Below are 25,873 nucleotides of genomic sequence, written 5' to 3'. Positions count from 1 at the left end.
TAAGCCGATATGGACGGTCTTGGAAATCTTCACTGGCGCCAGTTATTGTTTAGGGGGACCGAAACGCCGTGTACCACACAGTGCTTTTGTGGAAGGTATCTTTATGGTATTCAGAAAAATTGTTTAATGAGTAAAACTCGAATGACCTCTGTCCGGCTGGACATGTCATTCTAAAATATAGATTTGATTCCGTCTATATTTATTGGTTCTACATTTGAATACGTACGGGACCACTGTTGTTTGAATGTATAGTCAGGGAACATCATAACCTGGTTCCCACCCACCTTGAGTTCCACAAGTTTCTGAACTTTGTGCAATACTGCTTCCCTGTCTCTGTAGTTCAGAAGTCTGAAGAAGAACAGGCGCAGCCAGGCTCCCGGTGAAGGTCTTTGTGCCGGTACCCGATGCGCCCTCTCAACTGCAAACAGCAGCAATAGTGTTCCTTGGGGCAGTATGTCTTGGAGCCAGGCGCTCAACGTAAAGCTCCGGATTTTGTCCCTCCCCTTTTTCCTTAAGGCCAACCACGTGGACATTATTGCGGTGGGCGTGAGTTGCAAGGTAAAGTCTGAGGTGACCTTATCAATCCTGGATTCTAGGGATTCTCCAGTTTGCTCCAGTGTGTTACCGATCTTTTCCAGTCCGCCAATACTGAGTCTATTTTGGCCGCCAATTCAATGTTCACCGAATATGCAGGCACCTCTCCCCCGGCGTGCAGTAACTCCGAGCTACTTGCACACAGTACCCCCTGCTACATATTGGCACGTATGCGGCCCATCACTAGTTGTTGTGCAGTAGGCATCCACGTCCAACAGGTGCTTCCTTCACTCTACTTCAGCGAGCTGCACCACGCAGCTTAAAGCTTTGGTGTTTTGATATGTTCCTGGAGATTAACCCAGTCGTCAGGGCTTCTACGTGAGTCCTCAATGTGCCCATGTTGATTGTTCAAGGGTAACTGATAGTGAGCTTATAGTGGGGACGAATTGTGTCTCGCGCCCCAGCATGGCGTGCAAGTACCAGCACTGTAGTCACGGGCGCCTCAGGATATGTGTACCACCGACTTAGGAAATGTTCTCCACTTTCGCTGCACCCATGCCGCCCTTGCGGTGCTGTATTGGCCTCACGGCGGGAGGGGATCGGTGGTTTACTGTTTCTATGCCTCTTGTAGCGCCACCCGTGACAGCCCTTACAACAGCGCAGGGGTCTCTCACACAAGTAGGGTGATCGCACAGAGGCCGGAGGGGGATGCCCCCCCATCACCAAGCGTGTGATCTTACGTTCCTCTGTAATCCCAGCTAGTGATTCCCCTGTTATATCCAACTGCAGGTCATGTACAGGTGATCTTCTGCTGGCACCCAGTAGCGTTGGGCTCAGCCTCTCTGTTGCTCTAAATGCTTTGTGTGGGGGGTTGGAGTCTGTGGGCTGGAGTGGGTCTGCGACCCCTTGCTACAGCGTCTTTAGGCATGTTCAGCGTGCACTGCCCACGGAGCTAAATGTCACAGAAGTCAGCTTTGGAGAGTCTATTTGTGGGGGCCCTCTGGTGGAGAGCGTCATGTACAGGCCACAGATACCGAGCACTCAAACTGCCCTACCTATAGTCAGGGTCCGCTGTGACTCCCCTGGTTGCAGTGATCGGCGGCAATTGGTGACCCCTTGTGCTACCCCAGCCTCCTCGCAGACCATGGTTGGATGTTCAGGACTGCAGGCGCACAGGTTTGTTGTGACGCGTAGGCTTCATTATGGTTTCCCTCTTTGGCGGCGGCACACAGTGCTGATCAGCGGTATGCAGAGGCGATGGGGAGCACTGGATCCAGTCAAGGCCCCCCTTGGCAGCAGTGTGCAGTAGGGAGCGGTGGTGTGTAAAGGCACTATCAGAGGCCCTGAGCTCTTTGCAGGTCGCAATCAGGTTCTCCACGAAGATGGCACTGCTGCGTATGGCAGCGGCTTTAGGTGCAAGGTAAGCTACTCTCTGCCTGCATGGTGCTTTATGAGGGCGGACGCGTGTCTTGGCATATCCGCCGTGCTTGTCACTGCCAGGTGGTCAATGGGGAGTACAGGGTCCATGCAGGGTCGCCCCGCTCCAGCTTTCGGGGAGTGATCAGTATCCCCAAATGGGCGCTGTTGTGCTGCCCCCATTCACAAGGGCTCCATTGGTAGTGGGCAGCTGTGAGTTCCCATCAATGCGCACTTCACCCAAGAGGCGGCAGCTGAGATCAGTCCGAACGGCTACTGTCCTTGCTGGGCTCTTCCCCATGTTGCGGCTGGGTGCACAGGCCGCAGATCTCGCGCGGAAATGATGAGGGCTGTGAATAGGGTGACCAACCGTCCGTAAATTTCACGGACAGTCCGTAATTTCGGCCGTCTGTCCGTTGTCCGTGAAGGAATCTTTAACGGACGCCATTTGTCCGGCATTTTAACAGGGCACCGGTTGCTCCACCCTAAAGCCGGCACAGCTTGCACCCATCTCTTTTCTTCACTCCGATGCTGCACCAAAGCTCCTCAGATGCCCCGCAGCATTGGAGAGGCACAGTGGGATGGCTACCCTCACACCTCCAGCCCTTGATGACCTGTTAAGAGGTGCTTGAAGGTGACTGAGAGGGAGGGGCTGCCGGTTCAGGAGCAGCGACATCTATTCACATGCAAACAGCCCTGAATGTGTCATGTCTCTGCTATTTAGAGGGGGGCTCACACATTCCATTTCTACCCAGGGCCCCAAACATCCGAGACTCGGCCAGATTACACCCCTGATTACACCGAGGCAGCACATGGTTCTCTTCACAGAGCTTAATTACTGTCACTAAATTGTAAGCAACCTCGGTTCTTCAAACATGCATAATGTAATACAATAAAGAAATGGCACAATCGCACCCACACTGATTAACAAAGTATGGAGGACAATCGGTTCAATCAGTTCTCTTAGAGTATCTCCTGTAAGTACTGTACATCACAGTGGGGGATGGCATTTTGGACAGAGAGCCTGTCTTCTTGTTGTCTTGTGCAGGAGAGGAGCCCAAGATGATACTAGAATACTGCATGCCCACCCCTGTGCCCACCCTGGTGGATCCTGTTCCCTCTCCTGTGATGGCTCCTGCCCTCCCCTCAGTGATGGCTCCTGCCCTCCCCTCAGTGATGGCTCCTGTCCCCCCATGTGGTGGCTCCAGTCCACCCCCGCCTGTGGTGGCTCTTGTCCCCCCCTGTGGGGGATCCTGTCTCCTCCCTGGGTGGCTTCTGTCCCAGTCCTGGAACGGCCCCTGCAGCGAGCGTGAAGTTCTTGATGGGCCTCTTCTCAAAAGGGCTCAGCTCAAAATTAATATGGAAAGGTCGGCGATTAACTAAGTGAAGGGATGGGTGAATGGCTGGATGAATTAGTGAAAGAGTGAATGGATGAATGAAAGATTGAATAAATGGCTAATGAGAGAGGATGGATGGATTGATGAGTGAGGGGAAGGATGGAGAGAAAATGTAAATAGCTGGATGTATGGGTGGAAGGGTTGCTGGATGATGGATGAGGGGAAGGATGATGGATGAGAAGAGGGATGGATGGATGGATGGATGGATGGAGGGGAAGGATGGATGGATGAGGGGAAGGATGGATGGATGGATGGATGGATGGAGTGGATGGATGGAGGGGAAGGATGGATGGATCAGGAGATGGATGGATGGATGAGGGGAAGGATAAATGGATGGGATGGGTGAGGGGAAGGATGGATGATGGATGAAAGGAAGGATGGATGAGGGGAAGGATGGATGGATGAGGGGAAGGATGGATCGATGAGGGGAAGGATGGATGGATGAGGGGAAAAATGGATGGATGAGGGGATGAATGGATGAGGGGAAGGATGGATGGGTGAGGGGATGGATGGATGGATGAGGGGATGGTGAGGGGATGGACGGATGGATGAGGGGATGGATAGAGGGGAAGGATGGATGGATGGGTGGGTGAAAGGATGGATGGATGGATGATGAGGGGATGGATGGATGGATGATGAGGGGAAGGGTGGATGGATGGATGATTAGGGGAAGGGTGGATGGATGGATGATGAGGGGGTGCGTGAAAGGATGGATGGATGGATTGATTAGGGAATGGATGGATGATGAGGGGGTGGGTAAAAGGATGAATGGATGATGAGGGGAAGGATGGATGGATGGATGATGAGGGAAAGGATGGATGGATGATGAGTGGGTGGGTAGAAGGATGGATGGATGGATGATGAGGGAAAAGGATGTATGGATGATGAGGGGAAGGATGGATGATGAGGGGAAGGACGGATGTATGGATGGATGGATGATGGGTGGGTGAAAGGATGGATGGATGGAGAGTCGGTGGGTGAAAGGATGGATGGATGATGAGTGGGTGGGTGAAAGGATGGATGGATGGATGAGTGGGTGGGTGAAAGGATGGATGGATGAGTGGGTGGGTGGATAGTGGGTGGGTGAAAGGATGCATCAGTGGATTGGATGGTGGGTGGGTGAAAGGATGGATGAGTGGGTGGGTAGATGGTGGGTGGGTGGATGGTTGGGTGGATGATGGGTGGGTAGGTGGATGAGTGAAATGATGGATGGATTGATAAGTGCAAGGGTGAATGAATGGACGTATGAGTGAAAGGGTGGATGTAAGGATGGATGAGTGAAAGGGAGGGTAGATGGACAAAAGGATGAATAGATGTGTGAAGGAGTGAAATGATAGATGGATGAGTGATAGGATCAATGGATGGATTCATGAGTGGATGAGTAGATGGATGGATGGATGGATGGAAGGATGGCTAAGTGAAAGGGTCGATGGAGAGAGAAAGGGAGGATGGATGGATGACTAAAATAGTGGATGGGTGGAAGGATTAGTAAGTGAAAGGATGTCTGGATTGGTGAAAGGGTAAAAGGCTGAATGGATGAGTGAATGGATGGATGGGATAAAGAGTGGATGGATAAGTGTACAGATGGATAGGGTGAAATGGTGGATGGATGGATGGATAACGGAGATGAGTGAAAGGATGGATGAGGGTATGGATGAAGGGATGGATGAGTGAAATGATAGATGGAAGGATACATGATGGATAGGTTTGCAAACGGTTGAATATGTTTGGAAATGGCTGGGCTTACTTATATACTATTGCGCGACCTCTGATGTGTCTGTAAAACGTACCTATTGTCCTGAAGTTTTGTCCTGAATTTTGACCTCCTGTCCTGAATTTGTGTCCTGAATTTTTACCCTTTGTCCTGAATTTTTACACTCACCGTCCTGAATTTGCACCAATGCCAGTTGGTCACCCTAGCTGTGAACGGTTGCCAGGTGAGTACAAGTCGTTTCAGGAGCCTCAAATCATTGCTCAAAAGATTCTGCACTTTCCAGGTACGGATGGCACAGATAAAGGATTCTCAGGATAACTAAGGGTTTATGGATGGAGCATTATTAGCTCGTGTCCGCCATGTTGGCCCGCTAGCCACGCCCCCCTTACATTTTTGTTGTTTTGATCTTTTTTTTCCAGAATATAATTATCTATTTTTATAAATTTGTGTAGAGGCTTTTTTGTGGTGTATTCATTGTGTCACTGTTGTGTGTGTATTGCACAAGTTCTTTACATACTGCCTCTTTATATAAGCCTGACTACTCTGTGCCAAGCTATCAGAGGCTGAGCAGGCAAAGGTAACAGCAGTGGGGAGGGGCGGGTGGATGGGGTGGACATGGACAAATGAAATGATAGTGAAAGTAAAATTAAAAAATCAATAAAACCAGTTGGCGATGCAACGAGCACAAGGTAAGTGGTTTTATTTATTTTTTATTTTACTTTCCCTATCGCGTCGCCTGTCCACTTCCCTCCCACCGCTCGACCCACCCCATGGCTGTTACCTATGCCAGCTGCGCCTGATGCTGAGCATCCAGACTAGGCTGGTGGGTCCTGCCTGGCCTGGTTGCATACTACAGCCAAATAGGAATCCTATTTCTAGCACATACCATAAACATTTCAATTTCGATGTGGGTATTAGTTCTCTCGATGCCAGAATACTGCTTGATGAATGTTTGCTTTGATTTTGCAGATGTATATGACATCAAATATGTAACATTGATTAAATATCTAAGATCCATTTTAAGTGCTGGAAGACCCTATCTCTGACAATTATAGGTCAAAGTGCACTGATTAAATTGTCTATTTATTATCATTAATTTTCCTCTTTGCTGCTAGCAGCATCAAAGAGGAAAATTAATGATAAGAAAGAGACATTTTATATGACAAGTTTTTAAACAAAGATTGAAGGAATGTGTACACATTTTATTCTAGAAACTATCAGCCACATGCATCAAGCTGAAAACCGGTCGCAAACGGGCAGATTCTCAGAATCAGCCCCTTTGCGACCGGTATTTTTGCATTTGGGATGTATCATCCAAAATGCAAAAAGCGCAATTTAAGGAATCTCTAAATTAAGAATCCTTAAATTGCGATTGCATTTAAGGAATCCCAAATTGAGATTCCTTAAAGCGAATCGCAAATTGAGAATGCAATTTCAAGGGTGCAGGGGTGTCCAAAGAACACACTGTTGCAGCCCTGAAATTGATCTGTGCACATATGTTGCACACACACATGCCCTCAGGGCATGTGTGTGCGCAACATGAAACTTTGCAAAAACTTTGAAAAATGCACTTTTGTGCATTTTTCAAAGTTTCATGTTGCGCACACACATGCCCTAAGGGTTCTTTGGACACTCCTGCATCCTTGAAATTGCATTCTCAATTTGCGATTCGCTAATTGCGATTCGCAAATTGAGAATGTCTTCCCATTCATTCCTATGTGCCTCTAGGCCCATAGGAATGAATTGGGAGGTATTCCTTAATTGTGACTCGCAATTTGCGAGTTGCAATTAAGGAATATTAAGAAATCGCAATTTATTTAGCGATTTCTTCATGCATAGCCTTTTGCTATTCCTTATTAGTGAATCCTTATTTTTCGCTAATAAGGAATCGCAAATGCCATTGTTGATCCATGTGGGCCGATGCACCTAGGCTGAAGCTAAAATGGGAAAGATTTCATGTTAAGTGTAGCAGTTTGGAAACCAATAAATAAATTGAATGTTACCACAGTTAGAAGGATGCAGTTTTAGGCACATGAATAATTTACTGTTTAATTGCTTCTTTACACACGATTAGTCTTAATATAGAATAATAATGTTTTAGAAGCTAGGCTAAGGAAGAAAAAAATTCGTTCAATGTGGTGTGGTCATGATCCAAAATAGCACAATTTTGTGAGGAAATATTTCTGTACTGTAGCAGCCCTCTTTCAGCGCAAATTTTACTGGACGTGAAGATCTCATAATTGAGGGTATTTATTAAATAGTAGGGATATTACTAGTGAAGAGGCTAAATTGATTTTTATATTCCTGTTAGTCGCATGAACCTTTATAACACAGCACTGTACCTCGCATTGTGTTACAGTTTTTCGGAATGGTTCATGAAAAAATTCATGGAACAATGCAGGAAATGCTTCTTCACATGTAGGTTGAACGCAAGCTGGAATCCTGTGAAATTGCGAGGGAATTTGTGATGAAAAATTGGAGGATGGGTCAATCCTTAAAGATTCTCCATTGCTATATTATTCTGACATGAATTTAGGGCGATATGCACTAACACATGGGGCCAGATGTACAACCCTTTTTTGCAGTCGCAAATGGGAGATTCTGCTGTTTGTGACCGCAAAAAAGGGTAATGACATGTACAAATGCTATTTTTCAAATTACTGACTCTCAAAATAGTATTTGCGACTATCGCCATTAGGAAGGGGCATCCCTTCCTAATAGCGAGTCACCATGCCTTGTACAATTATTTTTCAACCGCATTTGCAGCCGCAAAACACTCGCAGTTTACCATCTACTTCAAGTAGGTGGTAAACCACTCGCAAACGGGAAGGGGTCCTCAGGGAACCCCTTTGTGAGTATTTGAGGACATTTTTTAGGAGCAGGCAGTGATCCCAGGGACCACTGCCTGCTGCTTAAATAAAATCAAACTGACAAGTTTTTCCATTTTAAATGCATCAACGGCCTGCATTTTAAAAAAAAAAGACTTCTTTATCTAAAAGCTGTCCCAGACATGGTGGTCTGCTGACCCCTGCAGGCCACCATCCCTGGGAGTGACAACTCCTTCCCATTTGCAAATGGCTCACCACTACTTTTATGTAGTAGGTAATGTATTGATTATTAACTACCTGCTTTTCGGTCACAGACTAATAATACATAGCATGAGGTACATAGCATAATGAACCAGTATTTATAAGGGGTTTCCTAAACACACACCTTCCAAATACCGATGAGTTATGTTTTGCTAAATCCATTTAATGATTCAGAAAACCTTTTCCACATAGTTAAATGGGCTTAATAAAAGAGCTTGACAAATGAGTTTAATGTTTGCAAATCCCCTGATTTACCAGTATCAGAGGGATTGCAAATGCTGAAATCCTTTGTACATCTGGCCCATAGTTATGTTATGTTTTCACCGGAAGCCAGTGCAGTACTTTAAGTAGGGGCAGGGCTGGAGATCCTGGGGGGCGGTTTAGAACTATCCTTGCGGCAGTATTCTGTATCACCTGAAGTTTAGTTAAAGTAGTCACCCCTCCTTCAGCCAACGGGGCGTTACCGTAGTCAAGCCGACTAACAACCATTGCCTGGACTACTGTTCTGCGGTGTTCTAATGGTAGATAGGGGAGTATTCTACGTAGTAGGCGCAGGCTATAGTAGCACGCCCCAGAGATGTTCTTAACGTTATCTTTCATGATAAGTTTAGAGTCCAACTGGATTCCCAAACTCTTTACTGAGGAAGATGGAATGGGGGCTTCACCTCGTTGAGGAGGCCACCAATCAGATGACCAGGAGTGGGCGGCTCTGCCCAAAATCATAAGCTTCATTTTGCCCGGGTTGAGCTGAAGACAGTGCTCCCTCATCCAGTCCGAGATTGCTAACATTCGACCGGAGAAACGCAGTTTCTCATCAGTGGAATTCGAACCGATTGGAAACAGCAACCTTGCATCATCGGCATGCGAGACTATCTCAAAGCCGAATGGTTGGACAACCTTGGCCAGGGGGGCCAAGTATATGTTAAAGAGGGTGGGACTTAGGCACGAACCCTGAGGCACCCCCTTGTCCAGCAAGATGATTTTGGGAGATACAAACGAACCCAGGGTGGTAGTTTGCCATCTATCAGTTAAAAAGTTTCTCAGCCACTGCAGGGCCATGCCCCCGATGCCACATTCAAGCAGTCTTTCCGCTAGCCATCGATGGGAAATAGTATTGAATGTCGCAGAGAGATCTAGGAGGATCAAGATCGTGGATCCTCCGGCATCGAGGGTTAGTCTCAGTAAATCAGGTACTGCCAAAATTTCAGTTTCTGTGCTAAAGCCAGGGCGAAAGACCGACTGTGAAGGGTCAAGACTGTCATTGAATTCGAAATACTGGATAAGTTGTTTGTTTACTGCTGTTTCCAACATTTTGCGAAGCAGGGGCAAAAGGGATATTGGTCCATAATTGCTGAGCACCTGGGGATCTCCCGATGGTTTCTTTAGGATGGGGCTGACATACGCCTCTTTCCAGGTGCTTGGGATATGGCCGGTCAGAATGGAAGAGTTAAGAATTTTTTTTAATATAGGAGCGCACGTTGGAGAGAGAAGGGCCATTATGCTGGGGGGCATAGATCAGCCGGTGAACCTGATTTGGCTGCTAGCAGTAAGTTGTTTGTGTCAGCAAGTGAGATGGTCTCAAACTGATTAAGCTAGCAAGTGATAGATATAGGAAAATTGTCCAGAGTCGCAGTGAGTCCGGAGTTGTTAATGCGCATGACAGGGAAATTGGCATAGATAGTAGACATTTTTTCTTGGAAAAAATTTGCTATGGAGTCACAAAGTAATTGGGATTCTGGTGGTGATTGTTTGCAAGCTGGAGGGGAGGAAAACTCCTTGACAATGTCAAATAATGCTTTGGCAGAATTCCTGGATTGTTCAATTTGGTTGCGAAGGCATGAGCATCTGGCGATTTTTATTAATTGATGATAGTGCGTTAATGATGATTTATAGGCTAACTTATCTGCAGATTTTTTTTGTACTCCTCAAGCTTCTCTCTAGGGCTTTGCAAGAGGACTTTTTGTTTTTCAGGTCACCCAAATACCAAGGGGCAGAGGGCCGCCGAGTAGCAGGATTGTTATTTTTGGGGGGATAACAACATCAAATGTTTTTTCTAAGACAGAATTGAAGCTGGCCAACATAGCAGTGGGGTCCTGGTCAACTTGCACAGGATCCACCATGAATTGGGGGAATGTCTCATTAAAGGCATCCAGTGTTAATTTTTGCCATGGCCTGTTCTTGCTGTATTTTAAGAGCTTCTGATGGGTTAGCCCCGATTGGGACATAAGAGAAAATTAGATCATGTAATGATCTGTCCAAGTAAGGGGAAGCGGTGGGAATGCTCTCAGTCATTCTGAGTTAGTAAAAATAAGGTTCAGAGTGTGACCTTTGCAGTGATTAGGACCACACACCTTCTGTGACAGTCCAATGTCGCTCAAGTTAGAAATGAGCTTCATTACTTCTGAGTTCATCACATCTTCTCCGTAGAAGTTAAAATCTCCCAGAAGGACGAAATTACTAGAAGCCAAGACCTGCATGGCAATGAATTCCATCAGGAAGTTGGAAAAGTTTGTTTTGGGTCCGGGTGGCCGGTAGAGCAGTGCCCTGTCTCAGGACACCGACGGAGACATGGTCACTTTAAAAAATCCTAATTCCATTGAGCTATTGCAGATTGAGGAGAGCCATTGAACTTTTAGATGACTTTTAAAGGCGATTCCTATACCGCCTCCTGGTTTCCCCGTTCTATCTAGATGAATTTATAGTCAGCTGGTATTGCCAGATTAATAGCAAGAAGATTAGTGGGGGTTAACCAGGTTTCAGTTAAGGAACATAGATCAGGGGAGAGGGTGGAGATCAAATCCCAAATCTCTATAGAGTGTTTTGCAAGGGATCTAACATTAGACAGGATGTAGTTTGGGCTAATATGGTTTCGAGTGGAAACTATTGTGAGGTCTGTTGTAGAAAAACCAACCGGGGAGCACTGAAATCTACATGATATGCAAGATACAGGGCCCTCCACCATAGCAGGGAATGAGGTGTCACAACAACTTACAGACTCATGCTTACTGGATGCGATAGATCTTACCTCGCGCAGAGCGGCTCCTGTGTAGGTACTTCTTTTGTATTCTTCCTATCAAGTAAAAAAGAAATGTTGAGATATAAAAAAAGCAAAGATTGAAAAGATTGGTGGGTGCAATAATGGTTACGTGCATTAAGCCTAAAGCATTTACTGGGCATTTTACCCAATAAATGCTTTTCCATAATCTAATCTGCAGAGGAACATTAATTGAAAGTTTTGTATCAAAAGGAGTCAATGCCATTAAATACATTGTTCATGCTAAAGGAAAGGGAAATCCCAGAATCCCCTTCTGCTGTGGATGCTTTCTCACTTCAGTGAAGCCAATACTAAGGCGCACCCTGATCCCTCTTGATGTGGGGGTGATGGGAGTCCTCTCCCCACCATGAGGCTCTGGGATCCCAGGTCAGATGGCTGACTGCCCCACTGTTATAATTCTTTTTTGGCATGCCACAGTACATTTGAGAAGTGAGTGCAGCCACCAGACTGTACATATAGGATGTTGTAGGGGGTAGACGTTGGAATACTACCATCGGGTTGGTGGAACCCCTCTTACTTTGTAATTTACTGCAGAGAAATGGAATGTGGAACTTTGGAGGATACTGGCTCGCTCCAACAAGGTGAAAATAGAAGCCGTAATACCGGGCTTTAAGCTGCCAGAAAAGCACTCCCCAGCCTTATTTCCACTCTATCTTGGAGGCGTCTCTAGGCACTTTTATGCATCATTAGCAGTATTTCCTTCATTCGGCCAGGCGATCAATAGCAAGGTCCATATCGTTTTTAATAAGAACACTGTTCACAAACAAACCTCCATTGAAAGATCTTGCAATATTATATGTTTTGTCAGAAATTATGCAAGGGTTTAATTGCTGAAGTTGAAAAGTTTGTGTCTGGAAGCACATTAGAAATACATTCAAGCGGTGTGAACAACACACCCAAACGAGCCTGTTGTTTCAGTGCTAAAGACAGATACTATTTATTAGCAGCAGCTGCTTCCGGTGGATGGTTGGATGCATTTGGTCTCTTAATGGATTGGTCATTAGCCTTTGTGCCTTACCGGGAAATCACATTAACAATACTTAGCAACACAGGTAGTCAAATTTCATTGATTATCATGACTGTAAACCCCGCCTGCTCTACCTTCTATATAAAGCCTTACTAAGAAATGACTGTCTTTGCAAAATAAGGTGTTCGCATCCCTTCTTGTCTGCAAATACCGAAGGCAATGGATCAGTTTGAAAACTCAAATGTATTAGAAAGACCTGGTAAGTGACAACAACAATTTAATTATTTGTCATCTAGCTTACAATGAAATTCCAACCAAAAATATACTTTATTAGGGTTACGTAGAGATGTTATATGTAATATTGAGTTGTCAAGCATTGGCAGTATGTTTTCAGGAAGGGATATTACTTTGAAAGGTTGCTTACAGGCACTATTTTTCTACTTTTACAGCTTTTGTAACATTTTGGATGAGAGGGCGCATTTTACGGTTAAAAAATAGAATGAAAAACACAAGTGACACAAATAGTGCACTGGTTGTTCGAGTTCCTCCATTATGATTTTGACACATGTGGTATAACTGCGCCACGTATTGTAATTTCAGTCATTTTGCGTGATGTGTCCAATGCGAATTTTGCCCAGGCCCAGTATTAACTCCAGGTCAGAATAACTACCCTCTAACTGGAATTCGCCTGAGTTTAGGTAAGACGGCTTATCTTGCAGTCATGATTATTAATTAAATTACATTTTACCCATTGCCTAAAGTATCTGAGAATTTCCCCTCATACTCGTCGTTAAATGCCCAAGTCACTGCCCTCCTATTACAGCAGAGATTTGCAAAGCCACAAGCAAAAATCCAACCTTTGTCTGCCCAGAAGGCGTATAACATGCACGTAATCCTCACGTAATTCAGGCAAACATTCACGGTAATTACAAGTTAAGGCTTGCATGGCATCCAAGATATATATGTTATTTATGCGTCTTGTCAGGTACATTCATTTTAGAACCTGAATAAACGAACAATATCAGAACGCTTTAAATAAGCACCGGTTGCAGAACGCCACAGAAAATATCAAAGCGCTTTACATGAGCACATTTAGGTAACTCACGCAAACATTCGCTGTAATTGCGAGGTATGGCTCACATGCCAATTAAAGAACCTAGTTGAGCGAACACAACCGACGATCTCAGAGCGCTTTAAATAAGCACCAGATAGCACTTTAAATGGTACCGTATTACATTATTCGCATCGGGAAACCCGGTGACCTGGCCAAAATCAAAGGGCGTTTGAGCCTTCCGTCGGACTCTAACTTTGTTCCCCGACTTCAAAGGCGGTCACCCTACAGTTAAGGCCTCCCCTCTCCTGAATAGTTCCAGAAGTCTTGGAAGAACTCACAACCGCAAGACACTTGACTACACCACCCGATGGATCACTGTGTACGGGCCGCACCCTCGATCCCAGAAATGCAGCAGCCATACAATCCACTATATTCCCACAGCAACTCCGGTAAATCGAGCCATCCCAGCAAAGCCGTCGCGCGTCTGGAAAACAATTTAAAACAATACCAAATTAAACTTTAAAGGAATATCAAATTAAATGATATACAAACCTAACTATTCATCGCACTACGCCTTGGCCCCCTCTTACTCAGCCTGCCGCCCACCGCCAACCGGAACCTTTCTCCACGTGACGACGCTCCTGAAGCTCAGGCTGCAGCCTAAGGGGACAAAGAGAATGAAGCCCCCCAGGGCACAGCTTTAAATACTTGGCAAGTTTCGTTTCTCATATGTTTCGTTTCTCCATGCCATGCATCACTTCATCACCACCAACCCCCTTTCTTTTAGTCCTGGGGCCCGGAGGAGGCTCAGCCCCTGTTCACTTTCTGTATAATTAGACCTGCGTCTTTCAAGTATGGCTATGTTACGGTATGTTATCTTGTATCTTGTTTTATTTCTATGTGTTTTCAGTGTTATGGTGTGCTACGGTAAATTATAGATAGTTGATAAATGTGAACCGCTTTCTCACTCCTAGAAAGCACAGGTGGTTTACAAACATTTCATCGCATATGGCATTATTTTGCCCAGACAGAAAATATACAACCTTTGATGGTATTATTTCTTTGACTGCAAACTATTTCGGAGTAGTTTTCAGGTCGGAAATGAAACGTGCCAACTTCTGCACACTTAAATGATCTCAATACCTTCCCGAATTAAAGTAGCTATAACGTGGCCTCCAAATGAAGGCAAGGGTAGATCCTTGTCCATACAGGCTATTGTTAAATCATACGTTTTCGCAATTTAAGTTCACATTGCCACGAGGGCTGGAAATCGATCTTCATTTTTATTGGTGACATTAAATGCAATAGGTTCGACCTTTCCCGGCCATCTCTTCAAACCCCCCATCATTGGAGTGAAAGGGGTGCTGCCAGTAAAGACAGAGACAAATGGCTGATAGCAAAAAGTGGAGATCAAACACCAGACAGAGTACACTTGGTGGGCCAAGGGGTGAACGGACAGCAGTCGGTGAGTACAAGAGCAAGACAGAGGCACAAAGCATTTGCAATGCAATAGGTCTCGCATTTACGCGAGTTTAAGCTATTGGCATTGTAAATGACAATGCCTTTTATTGATGTTTTAAAAACCAAAACATAAGTAAAAGGCATTGTCATTAACAATGCCAATAGCTCAAACTCGCGCAAATGCGAGACCTATTGCATTGCTAATGCGTGTTCTGTAAGGGAGCGCTGCACTTCTCTTTGTACTATACCACCTCTGCATATGAGTGAAATGTGGATGCCCACTCTCTGTACTCTAGTACCTCTATATGTATGAGAGAATGTGAACACTTACACTGTGCGCCGCTTCCCTCCTATATCTGAGGGTGATAGTGCACAAACACCCTCATAACTGCACTCTGTCTTTGTATACGGGAGTACTGCGCATCTCTATGTGAATGGTGCACACTCATTCTCTATACCGCACGCCCTCTTAGTGCAAGGGAGCACTGCACACCTCGGTGCTGTGCCCCTTCTGTGCATATGAGGGAATTGTGTACAATCTCTGCACACGTCTCCGGTACATCTAAGGGGTCTAGAGCAGTGGTTCCCAAACTTTTGACTCCTGAGGACCCCCATTGAGTTACCACTGGAAGCCGGGGACCCCCAAGCAATTTGTATGAGTTAAATTTCAAACATTAAAACAGTAATTCTAAAAAAAATACACACGTGTGCACACAAAACAAATTCTCAAAGTACTAAGGATTTTGGGGCCAGATGTACGACCATTTCATTTAGCGCCTCGCAATTGGCGACACATCGCGAGTGGCAAATTGTGAGTCGCTAAATGAAATGTACAACAGTGTGTTTAACACTGTTTGGGATTCCCAATGGGGTCGCAAATTGCGAGGTTTATTAATATTAATGAGCCTCTCACAATTTGCAAGCCCATTGGGAATGCCAGCCCTCCCAGCGATGGTGGCCTGCTGGGCTCTGCAGGCCACCATGTCTCGGACTGCTTTTAAATAAAGCAGTTTAAAAAGAAATTCAGCCTGTTTACCATGCATTTAAAAAAAAAAAGAAAATGAAACGTTTTGTTTTCATTTTCTAAGGGCAGGTAGAGGTCCCTGGGACCACTGCCTGCCCTTAAAAAATAATTTTTCATGCATTTGCAAAGGGGAAAGGGTACCCTGGGGACCCCTTCCCATTTGCGAATGCATTACTATCTACTTGAAGTAGATGGTCATTGTGACTGTTTTGCCACCGCAAACATTTGTGATTGGTTTTGAGACTCGCTATTTGGAAGGCAATGCCCTTTCCAAATAGCAAGTTGCAAAACCTATTTAGAGAGTCGCAAACAAATTGCGACTTGCGAAATGGGCTATGTACATGGCCCAATAGGTTTTTGCACGCGCAAACGGGATCGCGAACCCGTTCGCACATATAAAAACAGATCGTACATCTGGCCCTTAGTATTTTATATTGAAGTATTAGCCCCTCGGTCACATGTATTGTATTTGTTTTATAGCATCTCTCATACCATTGTAGGATGTCAAAGCACTTTACATAACACACATATAGAGACATTGAATCATACATGTAAATCAGTGTGTATATAAAATGTTTAAAGAGTGCTTGGTCTGGAAAAGCACAAACTCAGGATTCAGAACATAACTCAATTGCTAGCATTGACCTTGAAAAATGTATTTCCACCCAAATATATCTTTTTAGCAGCATCAGGATAATTAATAACTGGGGCAAAATATAAGTTACTAACTGGTACCATGCAGTTTGCAAGCAGCTCTTTGACAGTTTAGCGGTCCCTCTGCTAGATTACGATTGTCACTTAAAAAGTGCACAGTAACAAAAGAATCTCTGTGACAAAAGCAGTAACCACGAACCTAGGCACATAAAATACTGCTTTTTAATATGCATGTTACACGTTCTTTGCAGTAGGCACATTAACCCTCTGTGCTACATTAGTTAAATCAAAGCTGCCACTGAACAAAACTCTCTTCACTCTCCAGCAGGTACATTAATCACTAGCATTATCTTGACACTTTTATTGTTGCTGGAAAGCTGCTAATTATATAAGAAACGTTTCTGTGCTTTTAAAACTGTTGCCTACGGACCCCCTGGTAATATGTCACGGACCCCTGGGGGTCCGCGGACCACAGTTTGGGAAACACTGGTCTAGAGCCCAAGCGTCCTTGTTACTGCACGCCCTCTTTGTGTGAGGGAGCACTGCGCAACACTCAGTGCTGAGACAGCACCACATACTCACTTTCTGGCACCACACCATCTCTGTGGTCAGAAGGGAGCGCTGCAGGAGCTCAGAGGGCCCTGGCGGCACTTATCTGCCTGAACATCGGATGCTCCTAGTTCCTCCAGACTGCCAGCCTCATGTGAGATCAGCATTTCCCATTTTAAATATTTAATAAATGAGCCAAGAGACATGCGTGCTTTAACCTCACATTAGGCGTTTCGTTTGGTGCAGAATTTCAAGTTCTTCGACCCTCCATGGCCCGCACCTTCTTCCAAAGCGCTTTGATTGCTGCTAAAGGGAGGAATTAATTATTAGTGCAGATTCCGCGGCAGGCCAGGCAGTCTGTTTACAGAGCAATCATAAGCAACCATTTGCAATGCAATAGGACTCCCATTTACGGAAAACCTATTGCATTGCAAATGGGAGTGCGGGCGGGGGGGGGAAACAGGACAGCGGGAGTCTGGGGGGTGGGGGGGGGCAGGGAATGCGAGAAGGCACGGACAACGGGAGTGCGGGGGAGGGGGCGAGAAGGCAAGGACAAGGGGAGTGCGGGCGGCAAATGGGCGAGAAGGCAAGGACTACGGCAGTGCAGGTGGGGAGGGGGAAAGTAGTGCTCTAAAATAACACGTACCGTACAGTGTAACACTCAAAGTAAAGGGGCCAATAGCAGAGGGAGGGTACAAATGATGGCATGGCATAATAAGGCGGGACTAACAAGCCTCATAATCATTCAGAAGACAGAATTTACGAAGGAAAAAGACAGAAGCCAATGAAAAATATGGGCTGAGAGTGAGCTTATCTCCCATACTCTACTACCTCATGCCTCCCAGAGCGAGCAGTGCATGCACGCTGCCGCTAAAGCTAGACCTAAAGAGGGGAGGTCCCAGCCTGTGCGGAAGGGCAGAGAAAGCACAACTGCAGGGAAAGAGAGAGCAAAGAAAGATAATAGAGCTCAGCAGAGAGATCATGTTGGCAGGCTAGAAAGAGCACAGCAGAGGGGGGAAGAGAGAGCACAGCAGAGACTCCAGAGAGAGTTGTGCAGGGAAAGCTCAGTAGCTGGTCAAAGCACAGCAGATGGAGCATAAAGACCATATAGGATAGTGGGGGCAAAAAGAGCACAGTAGTGGGTGGCAGGTAAGGTCACATCAAGAGGCAGCAGAAAGAACGCAATAGATGGGCAGAGAGTACAGCGGAAGGTGCGCAGAGAGCACAGCAGGGTGTTTAGACTGCAGATAACACAGAAGAAAAATGAGCACATTACGTGTGACAGTGGGTGCACCGTAGGGGTGGGAAAGAGAGACTGCTGCTCAGCAGGCAGAGTAAGCTCTGGGGAGTGGGAGAAGAGAACGCTTGACAGAGAATCAGAGGGAACAGCTGAAGGGCAGACTGAGGACTGCATTAGAGTATATGTTTTCGAAAACTTATGGTACAATTATAGTTTAATATCAGATGTTTTAAAGATATCTCTATGACACACCAATGCATGAAACATAGCAACGTTCGTTGCATCATGCTATTTATCAATCTCAAACTCATTTTTCTGTTTTTTAAAGTTTTTATTTATTCTGGACCAAGCTCCACAAACTGTAGACTTACACTGGGCTTTTACCTCCAAATATTTCTTTACAAACGCAACACTTCCTGGCATGCTCTTCTACCCTCCAGCATATATTAAGGACCAGTTGATTCTGTCGGAAGCATCTACACAACATTTGATGACTCAATCAAAGGCTAAAAACTAGCCCTTTGTATACTTAGTTAACGGAAGGGAGTGAGGGGGGATTTGTATACCTCACAATTATAAAATATTATGAGTACACAAAGTCAATTTTCTTAAACAGGACATCATATATCACACAGGGGTGTTCATAATGGTGAGCTATACCAGCGCAGCGCCCGTGAAGGTAAGAGTACAAAAACAATTAAGAAAACAAACAGAAGTGATGCAAACAAAGGGGCATCTTTACGAGAACCGAGCTTGTGTTGTAGCAGCGATGCATCAAAAGAATTAACATAGCAGTACGACAGATTTCCACGCCACGTATTTGTTGTATTTACAATATGGCGCTCCATGGTGAAAGGAGGAAGCGGCTTAATAAAAACGGATGCATTTTGGGCGCTGAGTCATAATGAAATCTGATGATATTTCTGCAAAAGGGACTTTGGGCTGAATTGCGCCTTGTAAACAGATGCAACCTGTCTCAGTGTCACTTTTGAGCACCTAATGCATCCAAAAAAGTTGCAAAAACACCACTTCGTAGAAAAATTGGCACATTTGCCTGAAAGCAGCCATGGAGAAAAGAGCAGAGAGCAGAGCCCAGGATAACACACCCAGCAACCCAAGTTCCAGCTACGATGTGCAGACAGACTCCCAGGGGAAGATGAAGTGGAAGTTCAGTGAGGAGAAGAATGTAATCCTGATCACTGAGGTGACAGAGAACCAACATTAGCTCTTCGTCACCCCAAAATTGCCATTAGGGAGGATAGAAGCCATATGGCAGACCATTATGGACTAAGTCAACAGCACGGCAGAAGTAAAGAGGACAGTGACTGACTGCAAAAATAGCTGCCATGATTGTAAGCGCAGGACAAGGGAGAAACTGGCCAACAGCCTGAAGGCAGCCATGCAGACATGAGGGGGAGGTCCTGTGCCCCAGGGGCAGCTGGATTCCTCGGAGATGCAGCTGTCATCCCACAGTAGTCAGTGACAGGAGTTCCGGGACAGGACAGTGCTGGCTATGATGTACCGCAACAGGGTAAACTGCAACAAGGGGCAATGAGGGCAACTAGGTAATGTCATGCAGTGCAACCAGCTATGTTCCACCTCTCCACGGCATTGTCTGTAGGCCAGATGGTAGTATGCTGGCTCATCTACAGTTAAACATAACATAAAAGGAAGTTGCACTGCCCAGTTACACATTGCACTGCTCAGTCCAGCTCTGTCATCTTTATCCCTTTCATGTGTGAAGTGCCGCACCAGTCCAAATTCACCTTTCTCTGCATACTGGGACTTGCAGTGGATAATACAACATCAGTCACTAGAATGCAAGCCAAAAACATGGTGGCAAATTTACAATACTTTGGTGTAGTCCAGCACTGCATGACTTCTAGCTGCACTGCTCTACATCAAAAGAAAAGGGGAGGAATGCGCTGTATCTGCAAGATATGGCACATTCCTGTCCTTTCTTCCAGCACTGGTGCACAAACTGCAGCTAAGCACCAATGCAGGAGTCTGTAAGGCTGGTACGATTGTGTTTGTGCAGGAGAGGGCACCATCCTGCACAAAAAGAATCAAAGGAGGTTTTTTCCTCTTTCTATGTGTGCTGCAGTATGCAGTGTATGTGGAAAGAGGAAAAGACGAGGAGAAAAGTAAACATTTATCCTCCTTGCACCTGCTTTGGGAAGGAGTTAGTTTTGGCACTGCTCCAGATGTAAGCTATGTTGTAAATCTGCAGCAGTGTCAAAAACCATGGGTTGCATGAGAACACCCACAGCAACTTCAATGGAATGCACCTTTCACGCAGAGTAAAACATTGCCTTACTCCATATATGCAAGGCCCTGAAAAGCCAGCTTTGAGTGGCCTTGCAAATAGGGGCCTGCACACTGCACCTCTGGAGTGTCACAAAAGTAACATCTGGCAGCGTAAAAGTCCTGCAGGTGTATTGTAAATATCCTGAATGGAATAACACTTCATGCATACCCTGTCCAACCTGCATGTCAACTTGCACCATGAAGCAACTCTGTCTTTTTTTTTCTTTTTTCCTCATTCGCCTCCAACCACAGCTAACATGGGATCCATAGGCTGCCACTGCTACTCCCGATGAAGAAGTAGGCCCAACGATTCGATCTCACCCCTCAGCACTACCAGCAGCATCCCCACTTCATCCTAGTTGCTGCCCTCCCGTTGTTACAGAGGATGGTGGTTGCACTCTTTTCAGGGATAAACCAAGTGTAGTGTCGCTAAGCATCTCAAGCTTGGACACTACCTAAGAGCTTCCTTGAGGCTTAATCATAGGACCCAAAAAAAAAGGAACTCTGTCTCACCTGGGGTCATAAACACGAATCTAGCCTGCAAATACATAGCATGGAATGGGCTTGTCAGAGAAGAAACTACCAACCCGAGAGGTAGGGCATGTGTGGGCCACAGGAAGTGTCTACACATAGGGACATTCCAAGATCACATCTATACTAGCTTACATTTAACTACATTGTACGCAGATGTCCTGGCATGCAGGGTCAGAGCACACAGGTTTCAGCTACTGTGGTAGGGACCACCTGAAGTCTATGATGCATAAGATTTGTGCGTAAGCCAGGACTGCAAGCATTCTAGCTGTGCTGCCCTACACCAAAAGAAAAGGACAGGAATGCTTCATATTTACAAGATTCCTGTCCTCTTCCACAGTGCTGGTGCACAAATGTCTACCATGCACTAACATAGGTACCCTTGCATTTTGTGCATGCATGTCAGCACTGTGGGCTCAATAAATGTTATGCTGTAAGGGACAGTTTCTTGAACAAACATAATAATAATGGATGCACTGTGCTCATGCTGTGTGTGCTGCAGAATTCAGCTCACATTGAAAGAGGAAATCACAAGGAGAAGTGACGTTATTTCTCCTTGTTATGCCTCACCTTGGGAGGCACTGCTATTAGATGCATTCCCAGGTTCACATATCCTTTGGAACGTGACAAAAATCCATGGGTTTGGGTGGGAAAAGCCACCTCAATACCCATGGAACACATCTTTGTTGTAGGGTGAGGGAACACTGCACTTTCCACTGACTTGCCTTACTCCATATCTATGAGGCCATGCAAGGACACTCAGGCTCACTTTGCATTGCCTCATAAATATGAGTGAGAGAGCTGCTCCAACATTGACGCTCCAGCAGTGCAGTCCACTTGTACATGTGGCCCACAGTGGTGCAGCCGGTGTCAACATGTGTGACTTGTCGGGTTGTGTTGCACATGTGCCATGTAGTATGGTGCAAGTATAAAGGCCCACACCTGCTAGGTATGCATTTATTCAGACCAACACTAATATGACTTTTTTTATTCCACAATATTGACTGTCATGTGGTCAGTCATGTGCTTGAGAAGTACATACCAATCAGTAGGGCATTTGCATATATCCCACTCTGGAAGCGCTCATTGATGATGGAATGTCGAAAGATGAAAGAATCTTAAGCACTCCCTGAGTTCTTTGCTAGGACATTGATGAATGTGTCCAGATAGTCCAGTATTGCCTGCACATTCATCGAATATGTGTGTTTCCTATTGCGGTACAGGCCTGCTGGAGGCACAAGCTGCACATGGGTGCCGTCCATTGCCCCCAACACATGTGGAAATCCTGCAATGGCATACAAGCCTTGCTTGTTTTCCTGTTGTTTCTGCAGTGTGTTGGGGAAAATGAGGTACTGGGGAGTGAGACTTGTGATGGCATCCAGGACGGAGAGTAGGAATGCCGAAAAGGATGGCTTGGATACTCCAGCCACTCTGGCTGTGGTGGGTTGGAATGTTCCAGAAGTCCGCCTGTGGGGTACAGCCAGTAGCTTGGCCTACAGAGGGAGGTTGTTGCACCACTCAACTGTTGTCTGCAGTCTTGATGCAATCTGGTGCAGGAGCTGGGAAATGGACTCACTCCTGAGCCTGCAATGGGTGATGATCTCCTCGTCCCTGAGGTCAATGAGGGTAATCCTCTGCCGGTATACCCTTTCCCTTCTCCTGCACTGCCTCATTGGTGATGGTGGTGGTGATGGTGGATGTGGTACTGGTGGTCTTTCTTGGTGCTCCAAGCTGCAGTAGGGGTAAGTCCATGACATAGTTAAGCTGACCAGAGTGATTTGGGTATATTCTGCTTTTTTACTAGTGCCAATGCATCATTTTTATGCCTTTTTTGTCAAAGCATTACATTTTGTACGGTTTTGGGACTCTGTGCATCTTCTGCCTAAGTAACGTAATTTTCCCATATCCTTGTAAATATTACTGCGTCGGTTGTGCATGACTTTTCAAGAGGAAACACCTATCTTGCATATCATTGTAAGTATCTGGCGAAGCCAGATCTGGCACTGGGAAAAATTGACCCTAGAGTGTGATGCTAGAGGCCTCTAGTGTCACTTTGTAAATATGGAGCAGATTGCTTTGCTGCTGTATAAAAAAAAGATAAACCAGTGGCGGCATTGGCTCCTTGTTAATATGCCCCAAACTGTACATTGGCAAACAGGTCCATCTTGTTCTCATACCAAGCACAGTTATTTAATTCTTTCCCATGCGCATTGCATTGAGCCACTCCTCATAAACCATGCTACTTTCTCAACCCTCAGTCTATTGTCCCGGTTTCTGTGTGAGGCATTGGGTTAGAGTATTGTATTATTTGCAATGCTCCTATACCATAGGAGAGTGAGAAAACACAGGAGCCTCAACTCCACACTTAGCCAACACCCAGAGGACAGTAGGCAGACAAAATATCGATATTTTAATGTGGACCTACAATAATGTGGATGTTTTATTATCGTAGGGCCAGAATATAGACGGTAAGTAATATCGATTTTTTTAAATCGAAGGGACAGAATTTCGAAGGAAAGTAATATCGATTTTGTTAATATCGATGTAAGTAATATCGATGTTGCTAATAACGATGTTAGTAATATCGATGTTACTGATATCGATTTTTATATGATTTTTATGTATATTATTATGTATTTAATATGTATTTTTTGTAAATGTAATTTAAGTACATTTTGTATTTTAGTACAGTAGCGGGTTGTGGGTTTATAGGGGAATAGGGTGGAAAGTAATTTAATTATACTAAATTAATGATTAATTTTTAGAAATTATGAATTAATTTTAATTAATTGGTAATTCATTTTTATTAATTGGTAATTAATTTTAATTAATTGATAATTATGTTCTGTAGGGGGTTATGGGTTTATAGGGGAATAGGGTGGGAAGTAATTTAAATGTAATTAAGTAATAATTTATTTTCATTAAATATGTTTGCTAATTATATTATTGATAATTAATTGTTAATTGGTAATTAATTTTTATTAATTGGTAATTAATTTTAATGAATTGATTAATTGATAATTATGTTAAGTGTATTATTTTATTATTGGAGTTTGTTGTGCGTTTATAGTGGAATAGTGTGTAAAGTAATTGAAATATAATTAAGTAGTTATTACATTTATAGTTGGGTATTGATAATTAATTTATTGGATATTAATTGATAATTATTTAAAAGTATAATTTTTTGGTTATGAAAATTAATTTATTGTTGTTTAATCATTAATTGGTAATTATATATTACTAAATATTATGTATTGATATTTTAATTTATATATTAATAAGTAATTATTGATTGGCAATTAATTTTTGATAATGAATATTTTTGGTTTAACAAATGATTGACTTGTTCAATATTAGTTAATTGGTAATTACTTTTTAATAATTAAAATGCTTTTGTTATAAGAAATACTTCATTGTTCAATGTTTATTAATTGGAAATTAATATTTAATAATTATTATTAATGTGTATTTATTATTAATTTAGTGTTACTTAATTATTCATTGGTAATTATGTTTTTAATTATTATTTATTGGTATTTGTAAATAGTTTAGATATATTTAATAATGAATGTTTTAAATATTTTAAAATATTAATTTATTTATAAGTATGTTATTTTTAACTTCTACGATATCCAACACTTTCCCTACTGTTGCACTCTCTGGAGAGGGAATAGTAATTTTTACCCCTACGCTATCTAACACTTTCCTTACTATTGCACTCTTTGGAGTTCGAATAGTAATTTTTACCCCTACGCTACCCAACACTTTCCCTACTGTTGCACTCTCTGGAGTTGGAATAGTAATTTTTACCCCTACGCTATCCAACACGTTCCCTACTGTTGCACTCTCCGGAGTTGGAATAGTAATTTTTACCCCTAAACTATCCAACACTTTCCCTACTGTTGCACTCTCAGGAGTTGGAATGGTAATGTTTGCCCCTATGCTATCCAGCACTTTCCCTACTGTTGCACTCTCTGGAGTCGGAATAGCAATTTTTACCCCTACGCTATCCAACACTTTCACTACTGTTGCACTCTTTGGAGTGGGAATAGTAATTTTTACCCCTACACTATCCAACACTTTCCCTACTCTTGCACTCTTTGGAGTTGGAATAGTAATTTTTACCCCTACGCTATCAAACACTTTCCCTACTGTTGCACTCTTTGGAGTGGGAATAGTAAGTTTTACCCCTACGCTATCCAACGCTTTCGCTACTGTTGCACTTTGTGGAGTTGGAATAGTAAGTTTAACCCCTACGCTATCCAACACTTTCCCTACTGTTGCACTCTTTGGAGTGGGAATAGTAATTTTTACCCCTATGCTATCCAACACTTTCCCTACTGTTCCACTCTTTGAAGTGGGAATAGTAATTTTAACCCCTACGCTATCCAACATTTTACTTACTGTTGTTTTTTTTGGAGTTGTAATAGTATTTTATTCCCTCTGTTATTTAATATTTTTTGTATTGTTTTCGCTAATGTAGTATATAATTAATTTTAAAAATATTAAAAGTAAATGTATTTTTTTATTTGTTTTGCATAATTATTTAATTTCTATTTATGTTAATATTTTATGTGTATAGATCAATTTGTAATTTATAATAATTTTAATTATGTATAACTTATTAAAATAATTATTAAAACTGATTATTAAGTAAGTATATATATTATATGTATATGTTTAATTCATTTTATATTAAATTGTGTATATTACTTAGTAATTTTAAATATTATAAAATATTTGTAACTAGGTTTATTATATTTTTAAGTATTATTTCATTTATTTTAAATTTTTTTAATAAAAAAAAAGAAAAAAAATTTACAACGATATTTTTGACATCAATACATTTTTTCGATATTTTCCTACTTACCTTGTTGTAGA

At 43.7% G+C, this 25,873-nt stretch overlaps 1 protein-coding gene and 1 long non-coding RNA gene across 2 annotated transcripts in view; one reads left to right on the top strand and one right to left on the bottom strand.

Moving 5' to 3' along the window:
* The window catches only part of LOC147728569 (uncharacterized), a 65,040-nt gene extending 51,164 nt beyond the window's left edge, over positions 1-13,876 (bottom strand). Inside the window, exons 1-2 of the long non-coding RNA XR_015309564.1 lie at positions 13,779-13,876; positions 11,176-11,220 (exon numbers count right to left, since the gene is read on the bottom strand). This is a non-coding gene — a long non-coding RNA (uncharacterized LOC147728569). The remainder of the gene's footprint in view (positions 1-11,175; positions 11,221-13,778) is intronic.
* The window catches only part of ASIC5 (acid sensing ion channel subunit family member 5), a 468,169-nt gene continuing 454,637 nt past the window's right edge, over positions 12,342-25,873 (top strand). The window contains exon 1 of the mRNA XM_086963310.1: positions 12,342-12,431. Coding sequence (XP_086819436.1) covers positions 12,392-12,431 — 40 coding nt within the window. The 5' untranslated portion in view covers positions 12,342-12,391. The remainder of the gene's footprint in view (positions 12,432-25,873) is intronic.

Source organism: Lissotriton vulgaris, chromosome 3_1 (assembly GCF_964263255.1).
Source record: "Lissotriton vulgaris chromosome 3_1, aLisVul1.2, whole genome shotgun sequence".
NCBI classification, from domain to species: Eukaryota; Metazoa; Chordata; class Amphibia; order Caudata; family Salamandridae; genus Lissotriton; species Lissotriton vulgaris.
Note: the sequence above shows the minus strand (reverse complement) of the source record. Positions and strands in the feature narration are given on the sequence as shown.